The sequence below is a fragment of the Castor canadensis genome, chromosome 18, assembly GCF_047511655.1.
Source record: "Castor canadensis chromosome 18, mCasCan1.hap1v2, whole genome shotgun sequence".
Taxonomy (NCBI): Eukaryota; Metazoa; Chordata; class Mammalia; order Rodentia; family Castoridae; genus Castor; species Castor canadensis.
This window is the reverse complement of record NC_133403.1, coordinates 12,624,964-12,640,434: the sequence shown is the minus strand read 5'-3', so window position 1 is coordinate 12,640,434 and position 15,471 is coordinate 12,624,964. Positions and strand designations below refer to the sequence as shown.

The following is a 15,471-nucleotide window of genomic DNA, read 5'->3' as shown; positions in this document are numbered from 1 at the left end:
TGTCAGTGCTGCACATGCATGTGTGTGTTAGCACTATGTGTACCACAGATAGTTAAGTAAGGGTGAGAGCAAGCCTCATGGAGCGCCACTGACAACGGAGACCATCTCCATGGCCCTATACATCCCAAATGCAAGATGCCATCCTACAAGGTGCCTCCACTGGGTCCCCATGATGTGTTGGGCTCCCAGGCATTGACAGTTATGCTTCCACTGTCTGTGTTCCCAATGGTCCAGGACCCCTGTGCCACACAGTCAGTCACCAAGGACAGAATGGGAGAGGAGAGGAAGTCAGACAACCCTTTCCACCCGCCTGGTGACCCTGCCAATGGGCAGACAGAAGAATCTGGCAAGTACAGGGCACTCACAGCCCACAGGCCCCAGGGAAGGAAGGGGCTACAGAGGGCACCCTGCAGGCCAAGGCTCTTACCCTGCTGGCCACACACACACCTCTGTAACTGGCATCTGTGGCCCCTCTGCAAAGAACACTGGACTCAAAGAAAAACTCAGAGAACTCAGGGAACTCCCGCTATCCTGGAGAGTGAGCTGCCCACACACATGGTGCTTTCAGGGTCCTGTGAGGCAAGTGCTGGTGGAGGATAAGGGGGACATCAGGGCCCAGTGCATCCTCTTCTCTTTGAGATCAAATGCATTTTAAAAAAACCAGCCAAGAGAATCGAAAGAACAAGGGGGAGTGGTGGTTTCTCTACCAGAAAATCAAGACTACTTTTAAAGCCAAAATAACTGATACGGGATAACCAGCCTGTGGATTGGTGTGGCCAGGATGACAGTGAGCAGCTGAGGGCAGAGCAGGTTGGTGCTTATGGAAAGAGAAGTAATGGGATCCCCTACCATACAACTGGTTATGCTCTGGAACACACACTCTCTTAACTCAGTGGCCCCCACACATGAAAATTTTATTTCTTGCTCATATTACACATCCATGCTGGTTGGCAGAGATGCTCTACCCATCACAGGCCTCAAGAGCAGATCCTCCCTCCCCCAATAATTAAATTGACAAGTGAAGTCCAAGTTTAATGTAAAGGGCAACACATTAGACTTTGACAAAAAGGATGATGCTTTGATGATGCCTCATGTAGGAAAAGATTTCCTTTATTTTTTTTTTTTGGCAGTATTGGGACTTGAACTCAGGACTTTATGCTAGGCAGGCATTCTACTGCTTGAGGCATGCCTCTAGCCCTTTTTGCTTAGGTTATTTTTGAGATTGGGTCTGTCATTTATGCCTGGGCGGTGATCCTACTTATTCTTCCCATGTAGCAGGGGTGACAGGCATGTATCACCAAGCCCTGCTTTTTATTGGTTGAGATGAGGGGGGGGTCTCTCAAACTTCTGCCCTAAATGGCCTTGAACTGCTATCTTTCCAATCTCTGCCTCCTGAGTAGCTAGAATTTCAGGTGTGAGCCACTAGCGTCTGGCTCCCCCTACATTCTTATGTTGCATTCTTAACCCTCAGTGTATAAGAATGGGACTCTGTTTGGAGACAAGATCTTTTAAAAGGTGATTTAGGTAAAATGGTATTATTGGGCTGGGTCTGGATCCAACATGCCTAATGTCCTACAAGAAGGGGTAAGGTAATTAGGACACAGACATACACAGAAGGATGATCAAGAGAACACACAGGGAAGATGAGTATCTACAAGCAAAGCAAAGAAGCCTCAGGAAAAACCAGCCCTGCCCATTTCTTGATCTTAGTCTTCTAGGTTCCAGAACTGTGAGCAAACGCATGTCTGTTTTAGTCACCCAGCCTGAGCTGCTAACGTAGGCCACCCCTCTCCCTCCACAGAGGCACTGGTCAGCAATGTGAATGGCTGCTTACATGTCTTAATACTGAGTACTTCACCTCACCTGCAAAACTCAGGTGCAGCTGCATGGCATCCTTAGCTGTAACAGTAGGGTGGCTCACTGTGGTCCTTCCTCCACCTCTGTGACTATGAGATGTTACGTTCAGATGGAGCCACCTGACTAGGATTGGGTCCCCAAGGAACTGAAGCAAGCAGACTGTATCTCAGCCCAGCCAAGGTGGACAGGTGGTATAAGCAGGAAATGAGTTACCTGGTTACTGAGACAATGGAAGTTTTTGTTACCACAGCACAATCTGGCTCATGCCACATAGGAGTGACAGCTTTATTTGCCTTGCCCCTTATTGTGGGTCTCTGGGCTGTTTTAGTTTTGCTGTTCATGAAGCCCACAAGGCAGTCAGGAAGGCTGAGGTCCCAGACAAGACACTGAGTACACATCATCCTCATTCAGTTCTCCTGATGGCCCAGTAAAGACAAACCATTTAACAGATCAGAGAGGTCAGGTAAGGAGGCAAGGTGTGACCAAGCTTAAGGCTACTCTCAGAACCCCAACACCACGAAAGCACAAGACTCCGATGACATGAGCCTCCAGGCACGTGGGCAAGTGGTCACGAGTGTTAGAACCGTTACGTGGTTAAATGAACATATTCTACACTCGCACCAATAGCGTAAGAAAGCCTATTTACCACACTTCTAGCCATTCTGGGCAGCTAAAGCTTTTAAAATCTTGGAATCACGAAATCAGTTCACTCATAGTTTCCGCAGTACTGCTACAGCCTAGATCTTGAGTCTCCCAAAACCTATGTGTTAAAGGCTTGGTCCCCACCTTGACTCCGTTGGGAGGTGGTAGAACCCTTAAGAGGTGTGTGTGAGGGCCGGGGGTGGGGGGGGTGGAGGGGTCTAGTTGGAAAATTTTAGGTCACCAAGGATATGCCTGTGCAAGGGATATTGGGGCCTCAGCCTCTTCTTCCTCTCTCACTTCTTCTCATCCTAAACAGGAGGGTAATAGTTTTCCCAGGTGCCACCCCCATTATGAGTTGCCTTACCAGAGGCCCAGAAGCAATAAGCCAACTAGTCATGGACTAAAACCTCCAAAACCAAAACAAACCTTTCCTTTTTATAAGTTGGTTATCTCAGACATTTTGTTACAGTAACAGAAAGCTGACGAATGCAAGTACTTTTACGACTTTTTTAAATGTTGACATCTTTTAATCCGTCTGGAACATGCACTGGCACAAAAACTGAGGTAAGCGCCCTAGTTTTACTGTTTTCTAGATGGCTAACTGCTTCTACTGAAGTCTTTCATCCCTATAATTTGAAACATCACTAGTATGTACTAAATTTCCAACTTCTAATGTTCTAAAGTGGTTTGTTCTATTTTATCTCTCTACACCAATATGCAAGTACTTAAAATACTTGGACCTTATCCTCAGTATTTACTGATTTAAGATTTCCTTGGAGATGGGTACTTTAAAAACACTTCACTAGTCCTATCTTTAGGAAATTAAAACTCTGGGTATTTCCAAGGGAAGTGGGGGACAGTCACTAATCTGGAAGGCAGACCTGGCACTTGGCCAGCATGTCTGGCAAACCCCCACAGGCTCTGCAGCTCCAGGAGCACCACCCTCTGGGTTGTCTGTCCTGTGTGTGGATGCCAGCAGAGTAAAATGACCCAAGGCCTCCTCACACAGGCCTTGGTGAGGACCTTCTCTCCCACCAAGAGAGAAGAAAAGCAGTGGGAAAGCATCTGGATGATCACCTCTCTTCAAAGGCAGGTGCTAAACCGGTAGAGTGGCTAAAGCAGTTAGAGCACCTGCCTTGCAAGCATGAGGCCCTGAGTTCAAACCCCAGTACCACCAAAAAAAGGGCAGGTGCTGCCACCACTGGTGATGAAGCCATCATGTCTGGAAGGCCAAGCCACAGTCCCCTCCTCCACATCACCTGCACACAGGCACCCAGGAACCCGGCCACCACTGCTGAGGCAGACCTTCCTTTCCTTAGTGGTGAGAAGGCAACCACAATGAATAGGACTCATTTTCTGAATTAAAAGCAGATCACTTGGACTCTCCCAAGTACTCTCTAGCCTGCGTAAGCAGCCGCCACAGTTGGGCCACAGGTACAGTGTTCCAAACTCCAAGCCTCCATGAGATTCACCAGGAAAGACAGCCATCTCAAGCTGAGTGCACTCACTTCAGATTCATCAAACAGATGGGAAGGCAGCTGTGCAAGGGCCAAGACGGTGGGGGGGCCAGCTGCATAACTGGACTATCCATCAGGAAACAGCTCCAGGTTCTATGGTCAAACATAGGCCAGGCCACAGCTGGCTAAAAAGGGTATGGGAGAGCAGTTTGTCCTAGCCCTGAGCAATCACAGAGGGGCAACTAGGTGACCTGGGACAGAAGTACCAGGGCTAGGCCCAGACATCCAGGGATTTCTATATCTGAACTGAGACTGCAAGTCAGCCTCTTCTGTCAGCTTGCTTGCTTTGTTATCAGGGTCACATCAACTTCTTAAAAAGAGCTTTGCCACTGTTTTGTATACAAGGTAGCTGTGCTCTGAAGTAGCTCACAAATAAAACCATCTGGACCCAGAGCCTTTTCTAGTAAGTTACCAAATTAAAAAAAAAAAAATCTCAACAATTTCTATTTTTCTGGAAATAGAAATCACCAGATGTGTGCTTATGACTGTTTTCCAAAAATAACTGGCTGTTTCCAAATCACATTTCTATTCTCTTCCAGCTTTTCAGGAAGATGTCCTCTTTTGTTGTTTTTACAATTGTAAAAGTGAAAGGAACTTGATATTCTTGACTAAGTTCCCCTAAGTAGGCACACACTGTATACTGGCAGCTGTACCCTCATCCTCAGGTAAACTTGGCTTAAGGGAGCTTCTGAGCTCAGCTTTCATTATAAACCCCTCCTTGTCCAGAACTGGTCTTTCTTCATTCCAATGCCTGGGGGGGGGGGGGGCCTTGCAGCTCTTGATATGTTGCCTGCTCCTTACTTTACTTTTATAGCTCAGCAGTCAGTTCTCAAGCCCACCCCCCACCCGCAGAGCCTCCCATCCCCACCCATTCTGCTTCAGTTCCTTCTACCAGATCCTTAGGTCCTCAAAGCCCCCATGGGAACCACACCTACATCACTGACCTGGGATGCTTATGGCTGGGTCTCTGCTCCTGACAGATTGGGCAGTGTTCCCACCCACAAAAAACAAGGAATCTGCTTGTCAGCAGCCACCACACTCTCAGCAGTTAATCCAATGCATGCTTCATGAGCGCCAATTGTGTACCAGAGACACAAAGATACGACAGAGCTCTGAACTTGAGGCTCACAGTCTGCCAGGAGATACAAGTCATTTACATCACTGGGGTTTTAAGTGCTAAGTCATCGATGTGCCAGAGTACACAGGGGAAGGTAGCTCCACCACTCAAGGCACACAAATGTAAAAGAGTGTGACAACTTCTGAAGATACATGATGTGGCAAGAATGCCACCATACACAAAGGGGTATCTACAATTCAGCCTGGCAAGGAGCTTGGATTCCATCTTCTGCACAAAGCCTCCCAGCCACCAGGGCCTCTGATAAACTCACAGAGAAACAGAATTCTCGGCCAAGATGCTACCCATCCTTCACTCAGAGGGATGAAAGTGGCTGGTTCTGCACTGCTCATAATAAATGGAATAACCAGACGAGTGGTTAAAGAAAATGCAGTGTATATACACAATGAAGTATTATTTGGCCATAAAAACATGGATGGAACTCAAGAGCACTGTTAAGTGAAATAAGACAGGCCCAGAAAGACAAATACTATATGTTCTCACTCACATGTGCAAACTAAAGGTTCATCTTACATTAGCAGAGAGCAGAAAAGCAGTCACTAGAAGTTCTGATGGGTGGGGGAAGGACATGTGGAGATTAGATAATAGCTACCAAAATACGGTAGCTTCAGTGGACCACAGTTTACAATGTACTACGTATTTTACAAAGAACCAGAAAAGAGGGGTTTAAACATAAGAAATGACAAATGTTTAAGGAGATGGAAATTCCAATCACCCTGATTTGATCATTACATGTTCCATATATGATATCAAATTATCACACTATAACCCATTAATATGATCTTAAAAATGATACAAAAGAAAGCAAGAAGCCAACTTCCTCCACGCAGCTTTCCTTGAATTCCAGTCACAGGTCACAGGGAGCAGGAACAAAAAGACACTATCCAGAGGCTAGGTTCAGATACAGTGGACATAGCAGACCCAGTCCAGCCCTAGCTAGTGTTAAGACCATCAAGGTGGGTATTTTGCGGGAGCAGTGGGTGACAAAGGTGGTACAAATTACCTGATGGGGGCTGACTTACAGAACTACTCTGTGGAAACAGGTCCAGTGACATGGCACTCCCAGTTGAGGAGTAGAGACAAAGCTGGGAACCCAGCAGGGTCAGAGGATGAGGTTACAAGCCCATGTTCTACTGGGGGTGGGGAAAAGAGTATTTGTGCTCAGACAGGGTGGAGTTCAAAAGAGACGCACCTCCTCGCCTAAATATGGGATCACTTGGAGTCATCTGGGGACACAATTCTGTCTCGACTGTGGGGCTCCCGAGCTATGCCTGTCACTTCACAAGAGGCACCACTGAACTGTCTGGATCATGTTCAGAACCCAGGGATGTGGGGTGAGGAACAGGAGACTCTTGCGGGTTCTCTGGGACATCTCCCACCCCCTGTGGGGTACCCAAGGGCACCTCCTGGTCTCCTGTCTCAGAAACCATCTCTGTTTTACGGGGTTGTGAATTCCCTAGGAAAGCTAGACCTAGCTGCTGGGCAGGGAGATTAGAAATTTCTGAAGAGGTAGGGGCAGGTTTGGGGGTCACGTCCTTTGGCTGGGAGGCAGCTGGCCCCACAGGACCAGCATCAGTGCTATCTGCAGAACAGGCCTGGGTAGGGGACTCCTGGGGCATAGGGGTGGTCTCCTTGGCCAACTGCTGCTCAGGCACAGCATTTGTGGGGGCAGAGTCAGGACTGGACCAAGCAGGAGTAGCTGAGGCAGCTAGAACAGGCCTAGGGGGAGTGCTCATATTGAGTGCCAGGGTCTCCGAGAACCTAGCTAAGTACTGCCTCACCACAGGCAGCTGTGGAGCCACTGGTGGCTGGCTCGATGCTGGAGGCAGAGGGCAAGGCACTGCAGCGTGGTACTCAGCAAAATTGTTTGGATCTTGAATAACTTCCTCGAGATCCTGGCAGAAGAGCTCGTAATCATCAGGCAAAGGCACGTCCCCATTGAGGTAGGGGGCTGCCCAGGCACGGGCTCGGCCTGTCAAGCGTCCGAGGATCTCACAGACACGGCTGAGGTTGTCCTGGTAGTGCTCAAAGCGGAAAGACATGTAATCGCCCAACTGGGCCAAAAAGCGGTCCAGCAGCCATGGAGAGCCATCAAAGGTGCCTGGGTCTGAGCCAGGCACCCAGTGGAAGTCCATCCTGAGGGGCCAGGGACCTGGCATACGCCCAGCTGGAGGGCTCCTTTCTGTGGGCTTACCGCCAGCAGAGTCACTAGCTGTACCGTTCTGCTCCATGGTCATGCGCACACACACGGGGTCCCCACAGCAGGGCCGCTCAATCCAGGGATCCACAAGAGGGGTGTATGCCACCCCAGGAGAGGCTCGGTCCAGCTGCTGCCAAGGGTGCACATTGGCGTAATTGGGGGCCGCCCGGATGGGATTGCGAGGGCCCTGCTGACGGCGCCTGCCACGAGGCATGCTAGGAGCAGAGGGGAGAAGGGAGGAAAAGCCTGCACAATAGGCAGTGTGGACAAAGGTGGCACACAACACACCAGGACAGGAATCAGCTGGATAGGGTGTGGCAGACCTGGTCGTTCCAGGCAAGTGCTGAGGATCAGAGAAGCTGCTAGCTGCCGCCTCAGGAGAGTTGAGAAGAGCCGAGGGACTGTCAGATGCAGGCCATCGTCCAAGGTAATCTGTCCAAAACAAGGTAAGGAAGAGCAGGAACTAGGCCCAACCATTACCATCGGGCTGGCAGGAGGAGGCGGCAAGGAGGCAACAAACAGGCACACCCCCTGATACCTGACTAGGAGCTCTGAGTGGGAGGAGGGGCTCAGGGGGCTGGCCTGGGAGGTCCTAGAAGGCAGACAAATGCTACCTGTGACTTTCAACGCGAAGGTGTAATGACAGATGCTGTCAATCCCAGAAGAAAGGCGGCCAGATCAGAGCAGCCAGGTAATTTCAGGACGACGACAGCAGCAACCTTCAGCGCAGTACGCCATGACTGCCCACACATTAGGATGGTACTATTATGGCTGACGAGGCAGGGTGGTAAACTGATTTGTCTGCGGCCACACACCAATTGGGAAGTGACAGTGGAGGCAGCGAACCTGGTTGTACAGACCAGAGGCTTGGCCATGGCTCATCCCACAGGTCACAAACTGCCCTTCACAGTCAGCTGAGTAAACTCTAGGCCACCCCAAACCCTGTAAACTGCTAAGTACACAGAGCACCTTGAAAAGTTCTTGCACATTCCAGCACAGGCACACCTGACAAGTAGGATGCCCAGTTGTCATCTGTTCCCTCCTGCCTATCTCCCATGCTTTCCAGAGTGCTGCCTACAGGCAATGCCACCCCCACCCTAAACACACCTTTCTGTATTTCCCAATCCTATTCCTCAAATGTGAAATCCTGCAATCCCACTTGCACTCCAAGGACCTGGAAAGCCCCCTTGGATGGCTGACTCCACCACAACTCTAAGCAGTAGCCTCTACCAGGGCCTCCTCTGGGACACTCACTCGGTTCAGCCACTACCCCAGACCCTCTAGAGAGGGAGGCTCACTCATCATCTCCCCAAAAGTCTTCTGTTTCACTACTGCATGCACAGCCGTTCTTCACTAGCTCACACCTAAGAGCACCATGGCCTGCACTCGCCTTAACCACCCCCCAACCCCCACCAGTCAATTCCTCCAGCAAGGTATGAGACTATCTCAGTTGTTCTTTCTGCCCAGAACCTCCAAAGTGGCTTACAACTCAAAGTGGCTTACAACACTCAAAGCTGCCAGGGCCACCAGTACCTATCTCCAATACCCAAACCTTTTGAAATATCTCAGATACATCCCCTCCCTTTCCCCTAAAAGCCCAGCCCTTACCCTTGGCTTCTCACACTACTTCAAAGCAAAGAATACTTATAGTAGCAGAACCCCTCCCCCCAGTACAGCATAAAAGTGGAGTTCACTCATGAGTTCAGTCCGATCCCTCAATGAGTTCTGAAAAAGCAATCTCCACCGCTAGCTAGGTGTTAGGATGCTCACAAAGACCACACCCCATGCCCAGGAGCCAGAGCACTTGCCAGACCTCTGTTCTTCCTTCTTCCTAGTTCTCATCTCCCACCCCCACTAGGGAATTTAGCTCTCATCCTGTCCATTTACCTGCACACCTGTGTGCCCCTTGCAACCTCAGGGAGAAGGCTCCTGCACGAGCACCCCGTCCTACTTCAGGATCAGCTCTTCTAACCCTGGGCCCGACTCTCAGCATTTTGAAAACTTTGACCATCCCATGCCTCCCGCGCTTATCAGTCTGTTGGTCTTTCCCCACCCTTCCTGGCACTGGGGAATTTCGATCCTTCTGGACTGGACAGCGCTCTACTGAAGGAACTAGAATCGCGGCGCGCGTATTTGCCTCCGCAAAGTCAAAGGCAGCGCCTGGAACGCCGGAGCGTTCTTTGCTCCGAGGAGACCCAGGGGCCCCGGGAAGAGAAGAACTTATCCAAAAAACTCAAAGCAAGTTCAGGGCGGACGTCTGCACCACCTTCTTGCCTCCCCCACCCCCACCCGCAGCAACCACCATGCAGGAAATACGAGCTCACCAGTCCCTTGGCAATAAAACCCATCTACCTGAGACTACAAGAGGTGCCAGCCAAAAGGGTCCAGGGATCCGAAGCTGGAGACCGAACAGACGAGCCTCCCTCCGAGAGGGCGAATCCAAGATCCACCTAGAAAGTGGAGAACAAGATGGGCCTGAGCGAGACCGGGTGGAGAACGGGCGCCACTTTCCAAGACGGCGGGAACAGCCCAAACGTCTCCAGACTCCCCACAACCCCAGACGCGGGGAAACTGAGGCCCGCCAACCAGAAGGTCATGGGGACTCTAGCTACCGCGGGCAGGGAATACGAAATGGACAGAGGGACGCAACTCTGGCTCTGCGCACGCTGGGCTTTCCCGCCGACCGCTCAGGTTCCAAGCAGCCAAACTGACCCTCCCGCCGGAGTCGGCGACACCAACTCCCTGCAGAAAAAGCTAAGACCGCTTCGCGCAGCCACGCCCCCAGCGTGCGCGCTCCCGTTCTGTACGTCCCCGCGCAGGCTCGCGGCCCGCCCCACGCCGGCCGACCAGCTGGGCCGCGCGCGCGCGCTCTGCCCGTCGCGCCTGCGCCGTTCGCCGCAGGGCCCTCTGCTGCGCAAGCGCTCGCTGCTCTGCCAGCGCGGCAGCGCGGCGCGGATGGTCATGGGAGTGCGCGCCCAGTACCACGCTACGCCAAGCGCCACGCGAGCAGGAGGAGCCATGTGTGCAGGAGCGGGGCCATGGGCCGGAGCCGCCCCTTGGTGTAATTTCCCGGGACCCGCAGAGTCTCGCTGCAGCAGAGACTCAGGGGTTATGCCGTCTCAGCCCGCGGAACTCCCCTGGACACTGGGGACTGTGCATCAGGACTACTGGAGGGCTAGAATAAGGCTGGGTGGCCGAGGGCATCGGGGAAGGTTGGAGTATAGAGGGGTTGCTGGTCCTATCGGCCCGGTAAGCGTTTCCTGGGAATGGAAGGCTCACCCAGTGCCCATGCTCAAAACTCAGCTAAGAACCCAAGCACACTGCACTTGCACGCCTAAGGGGCTGCAGGCAAGGCCTGTGGGTGTCCTTGTCGTGGGTGAGTGAGTGTGTGCTTCTCTACCAGCCGAAGCTGGACCCAGAGAAGACAGTGAGGGCAGACTGGCACACACATGGGCTCTCCCCACAGAGCCATGCCTAGCCCAAGCGCGCTGCCCAGCATTGGCGAGCCCAGTCAGCGCCCAGGAAGGAGTAAGATTGTGTGCTTTTGATCTACTTGTGCACGGGCCGCTCCATGCTACCTCCCTGCGTCCTAATGGTGCCTAAAGAAGACATGGGAAAGGGTGGCAGCCCCACAGCGCAGACCTAATATGCATGGATGGCCCTAGGACCTGGTTGCAAGCCAGGTGTCCTTGGACCAGGGACAGCCAGATTTACTGGGAAAATGATGCTTCTGAAGGAGAACGTACACGTAACACAACCAGCTCCCTTTCTGCCCTGGTCTAGTGACTCCTTTCATGACAGATCTCTGAAATGTTATCTGCATTTACACCCAAACCCATTTGCTTTGATCCTTGAAACGCGAATCAAAGATCACATTGTACCTTCCCTGGGTATGTAGGGCTTTCAGTTGCCCAGGCCAAAAATAATAAAAGTGGCACCCAGCCACTTCCTTGAAGTGTGAATGAAACTTGGATTTTTTCGGTTGTATCTTTCCTAATTGACCTGATAATTTCAACTTCCTCCCTTAAGGGGCAGGGGGAGTTCCTGTGACTTAAGCTTCCCTAAGGCTCCAGGCAGCTTCTGGCCAACTCAGGATGGCAGGGCAGGGCAGGATAGAGTGGGTCACATGTTGTGCAAAAGACTAATCCAACTGAGCTCTCAGAAGGCTTTTTTTTGGGGTCCAAATCGCCAATTTGTTTCAGGCCATATTCTAGGTATTTTTATTGTGGTAAAATATATATAGCAAAATTTACTCTGTTGTTTGTTGTTGTTTTTTGTCAATTCTGGTGTTTGAATTCAGGGTTGTGCATTTGCTAGGCAAGGACTCTACTGTTTGAGCCATGCCTCCAGCCCAAAATGTACTGTGTTAGCCATTGTTAAGAATGTAAGTTAAGGGTTGTTCAACCATCACCACTACTCCCAGAGCCTTTACCTCAACCCAGAAATAGTACCCATTAAACACTAATTCCTTATTCCCTTCCTTCCCCCCAGTCCCTGGCACCCATCTTTCTACTTTCTGGAATTTGACTACTTCAGGTACCTCATACAGGTGGACTCATATAATAGTTGTCCTTTTGTGACTGTCATGTTTCACTTAGCATGTTTTCAAGGTTCATCCATGTTGTACCATGTGTCAGAATCTCCTTCCTAGGGAAACTGAGCTATCCCAACCTCATGAAGATACTCTATGTATATATAGATCTGAAAGCCCTACCGAGTTCACGTCTACATGCAGGCTTATAGTACATGCTGAATTGATTTCTGTGTATGATGTGAGTTACAGGTTGTGAGTTCATTCTTCTCCATATGGACTTCCTACTATTCCAGAACCATCTGTTAAAAAGATGAGCCTCTTCTACCCACTGAATTACCTTTCAGGTACATTCGACAGGAGGGTATAGCTCAGTGATAGATTGGCCCTGGGTTCAATCCCCAGCACTGCAAAAAAAAAAAAAAAAATCGAGTTACATTTATATGAGTCTGCTTTTAGATCCTCTATTTTATATTAGCATATATTAATTGTAAAAGTAAGGTACAGTAAGGTATTACAGAATCATACTTGCATATAATGCACGTGAATTGTATTTACCCCCTCTATTACCCTTTCTTTTTTTTTTTTTCATTTTTCTTTTATTATTCATATGTGCATACAAGGCTTGGTTCATTTCTCCCCCCTGCCCCCACCCCCTCCCTTACCACCCACTCCGCCCCCTTCCTCTCCCCCCCCCCCAATACCCAGCAGAAACTATTTTGCCCTTATCTCTAATTTTGTTGTAGAGAGAGTATAAGCCATAATAGGAAGGAACAAGGGTTTTTGCTGGTTGAGATAAGGATAGCTATACAGGGCATTGACTCACATTGATTTCCTGTGCGTGGGTGTTACCTTCTAGGTTAATTCTTTTTGATCTCACCTTTTCTCTAGTACCTGTTCCCCTTTTCCTATTGGCCTCAGTTGCTTTAAGGTATCTGCTTTAGTTTCTCTGCGTTAAGGGCAACAAATGCTAGCTAGTTTTTTAGGTGTCTTACCTATCCTCACCCCTCCCTTGTGTGCTCTCGCTTTTATCATGTGCTCAAAGTCCAATCCCCTCGTTGTGTTTGCCCTTGATCTAATGTCCACATATGAGAGAGAACATACAATTTTTGGTCTTTTGGGCCAGGCTAACCTCACTCAGAATGATGTTCTCCAATTCCATCCATTTACCAGCGAATGATAACATTTCGTTCTTCTTCATGGCTGCATAAAATTCCATTGTGTATAGATACCACATTTTCTTAATCCATTCGTCAGTGGTGGGGCATCTTGGCTGTTTCCATAACTTGGCTATTGTGAATAGTGCCGCAATAAACATGGATGTGCAGGTGCCTCTGGAGTAACAGTCTTTTGGGTATATCCCCAAGAGTGGTCTATTACCCTTTCTTATCCCTCTTCCCTTCCTCTTTTTCACCTTCCATATCCCTAGGACTTTCATTTCCTATTTATTTTTTTACCTAAATTCCACATATGAGAAAAAATATGCAATACTTATCTTTGTGAGACTAGCTGAACCCTCTATTGATCAATGGAAAGATCTTTGTCAATAGGCCAGAACATAACTATATTAATTACTGACACTTTACAGTAAGATTTAAAATTAAATAGTGTAAGTCCTCAAACTCTCTTCCTATTTCAAAATCATTTTAGGTATTCTAGTTCTTTTGTATTTCCAAATATGTTTTAGAATCAAGATGCCAATTTCCAAAAAAAAAAAATTGGCCTGTCAGTTTCTCAGGGAGATTTGATTGGAATTGTGTTGACTATATAGGTAAATTTGGGGCTAGGAAACACCTTGTCCATGCCTAGTTTTCTGATCCACACATAGATTATACTTCTTCAGTAATTTAGGTCTTATTACTTTCCAGAATATTTACAGTTTTTAGTGTACCAGTATGGATGTATCTTGTTAAATTGATCTCTGTACATTTTATGACTTTTTGGGCGGTTCTGGGGTTTGAACTCTGGGGTTTTACACTTGCTGGGCAGGTGCTGTACTGCTTGAGCTATACTTCCAACCGTATTTTATGATTTTGGTGCTATTGTAAATTTGTACTTTAAATTTTTTCATTTTCTAATTATTCTTTGCTAGTATATAAAACTAGAATTGACATTTTCTCCTGAGTTATTGCTACATTGCTAGGGCTGGGAATGTAGCTCATAGTAGAGGGCCTGCTTAGAATGCATGAGGCCAGTACCAGAAAAAAGATAAAAAGAGTCCATGGATATAAGTTCCTTGGGATTTTCCAGATACATGTCATCTACAATTAAAGAATTCTTTCTCTGATATATATGTGCATTTACAATTGTAACTTGGTATCTTCAGAACATTGGGTCCAGGACCTCCCACAAGTACCAAAATCCTAAAATACTCAAGTCCGTTATGTAAAATGGCATAGTATTTGCATCTAACCTATGCACATCATCCCTTAAACATTTTTCCTTGAGATGGGGGTTTCACAATAGTGCCTAGGCTAGTCTCCACCTCCAGGGTTCACGCAGTCTTCCTGTCTTGCCCTTTCAGGTAGCTGGGACTATAGGCATTTGCCAATGTGCCTGGTTCTCAGATACTTAAAATTATTTTTAGATTGTTTACAGTAGCTAATGCAACATAAGTAACAAGTAAACAGTTACTATACTGTATTGTTTAGGCAATAATGACAAGGAAAATAAGGCTGTACATGTTCAGTACAGGTGCAATTTTTTCCCAAATCTATGGGTGAATCTACAGATGCAAAACCCACAGATACAGAGCCCTGACTATATTTAGGACATTTGTATATCTATTTATAAAATCTATATTGTGTGTAATATATGTACATGTGTGTATCTAAATAGATATTCTTATGGCAGTGAATGAAAGTAGTAGCAGCAGGCATCTTTGATTTATGCCTAATCTTAAAAGGAAAGTGGTCTTTCAGCACTAAGTAGGATGTTGGCTGTAGCCATTTGTCTTACAAGCCTTTTTTATTAGATTGAGGGAGCCTCCTTTTAGTTTGTGCTGAGAGTTTTGTTTTGCAGAAATATATGTTAAATTTGATCAAATGCACTTTTTCTAGTGATATGATCGCAATAATTTTCTTTTCATTCTGTTAATGTGATAAGTTATACTAATTGAATGTTGACTATGAAGCCATCTTGCTTTCCTGGGATAAATCCCACTTGGCCATAATGAATTCTTTGTGTACATTGCTAAGTTCAAAGTTTAGTATGTTGATATTTTGTGAAAGATATTTGCATCTCTGTTTTTGAGTAATATTGATTTGCAATACTGATTTTGAGTAATATTAATTTATAATACTTGTAATGTTTTTGATTTTCTTTCTTCTTCTTTTTTTTTTTTTAGGTAGGGTCTCACTGCGTAATCTAGGCTGGCCTCAAACTTATGATCCTCCTGCCTCAGGCTCCTGAGTGCTGGGATTCCAGGTATACAATTATTTTAACACATATAAGACTACTCATACTTTCTACATCTTGTGTATATTAAGACATCTGCCCATTTCATCTAAATTGTTAAATGTATTGAGTTAAATTGGTTTATAATAGAATCACGCCCGTGTGATTATATTAGAAACCAATTTAATTCATT

At 47.7% G+C, this 15,471-nt stretch overlaps 2 protein-coding genes across 4 annotated transcripts in view; both read right to left on the bottom strand.

Moving 5' to 3' along the window:
• Gnb1l (G protein subunit beta 1 like) overlaps positions 1–10,036 on the bottom strand; it is a 70,442-nt gene extending 60,406 nt beyond the window's left edge. Inside the window, exons 1-2 of the mRNA XM_020160694.2 lie at positions 10,002–10,036; positions 9,704–9,801 (exon numbers count right to left, since the gene is read on the bottom strand). The gene's annotated coding sequence lies outside the window, so the exon portion shown is untranslated. The remainder of the gene's footprint in view (positions 1–9,703; positions 9,802–10,001) is intronic.
• Positions 1,020–10,076, bottom strand: Rtl10 (retrotransposon Gag like 10). 3 transcript variants are annotated; one of them, XM_074061201.1, is made up of 4 exons: positions 10,002–10,040; positions 9,704–9,801; positions 7,966–8,197; positions 1,020–7,783 (listed from the first exon to the last, which is right to left on the bottom strand). In XM_074061201.1, exon 4 carries the CDS (start codon positions 7,563–7,565, stop codon positions 6,426–6,428), a length of 1,140 nt encoding a protein of 379 aa, XP_073917302.1. In that variant the 5' UTR covers positions 7,566–7,783; positions 7,966–8,197; positions 9,704–9,801; positions 10,002–10,040; the 3' UTR covers positions 1,020–6,425. The 3 variants fall into 3 exon arrangements, with proteins under 3 accessions (XP_073917302.1, XP_020016281.1, XP_073917303.1); XM_020160692.2 differs by lacking the exon at positions 7,966–8,197 and having other exon boundaries at positions 1,020–7,566; positions 7,675–7,783; positions 10,002–10,038; XM_074061202.1 differs by lacking the exon at positions 7,966–8,197 and having other exon boundaries at positions 9,964–10,076.
• Positions 10,077–15,471: the final 5,395 nt, after the last annotated feature.

What these genes read in the sequence shown, in the direction of transcription:
- Rtl10 (XM_074061202.1), bottom strand. Translation starts at nt 7,565, where the DNA reads ATGCCTCGTGGCAGGCGCCGTCAGCAGGGCCCTCGCAATCCCATCCGG.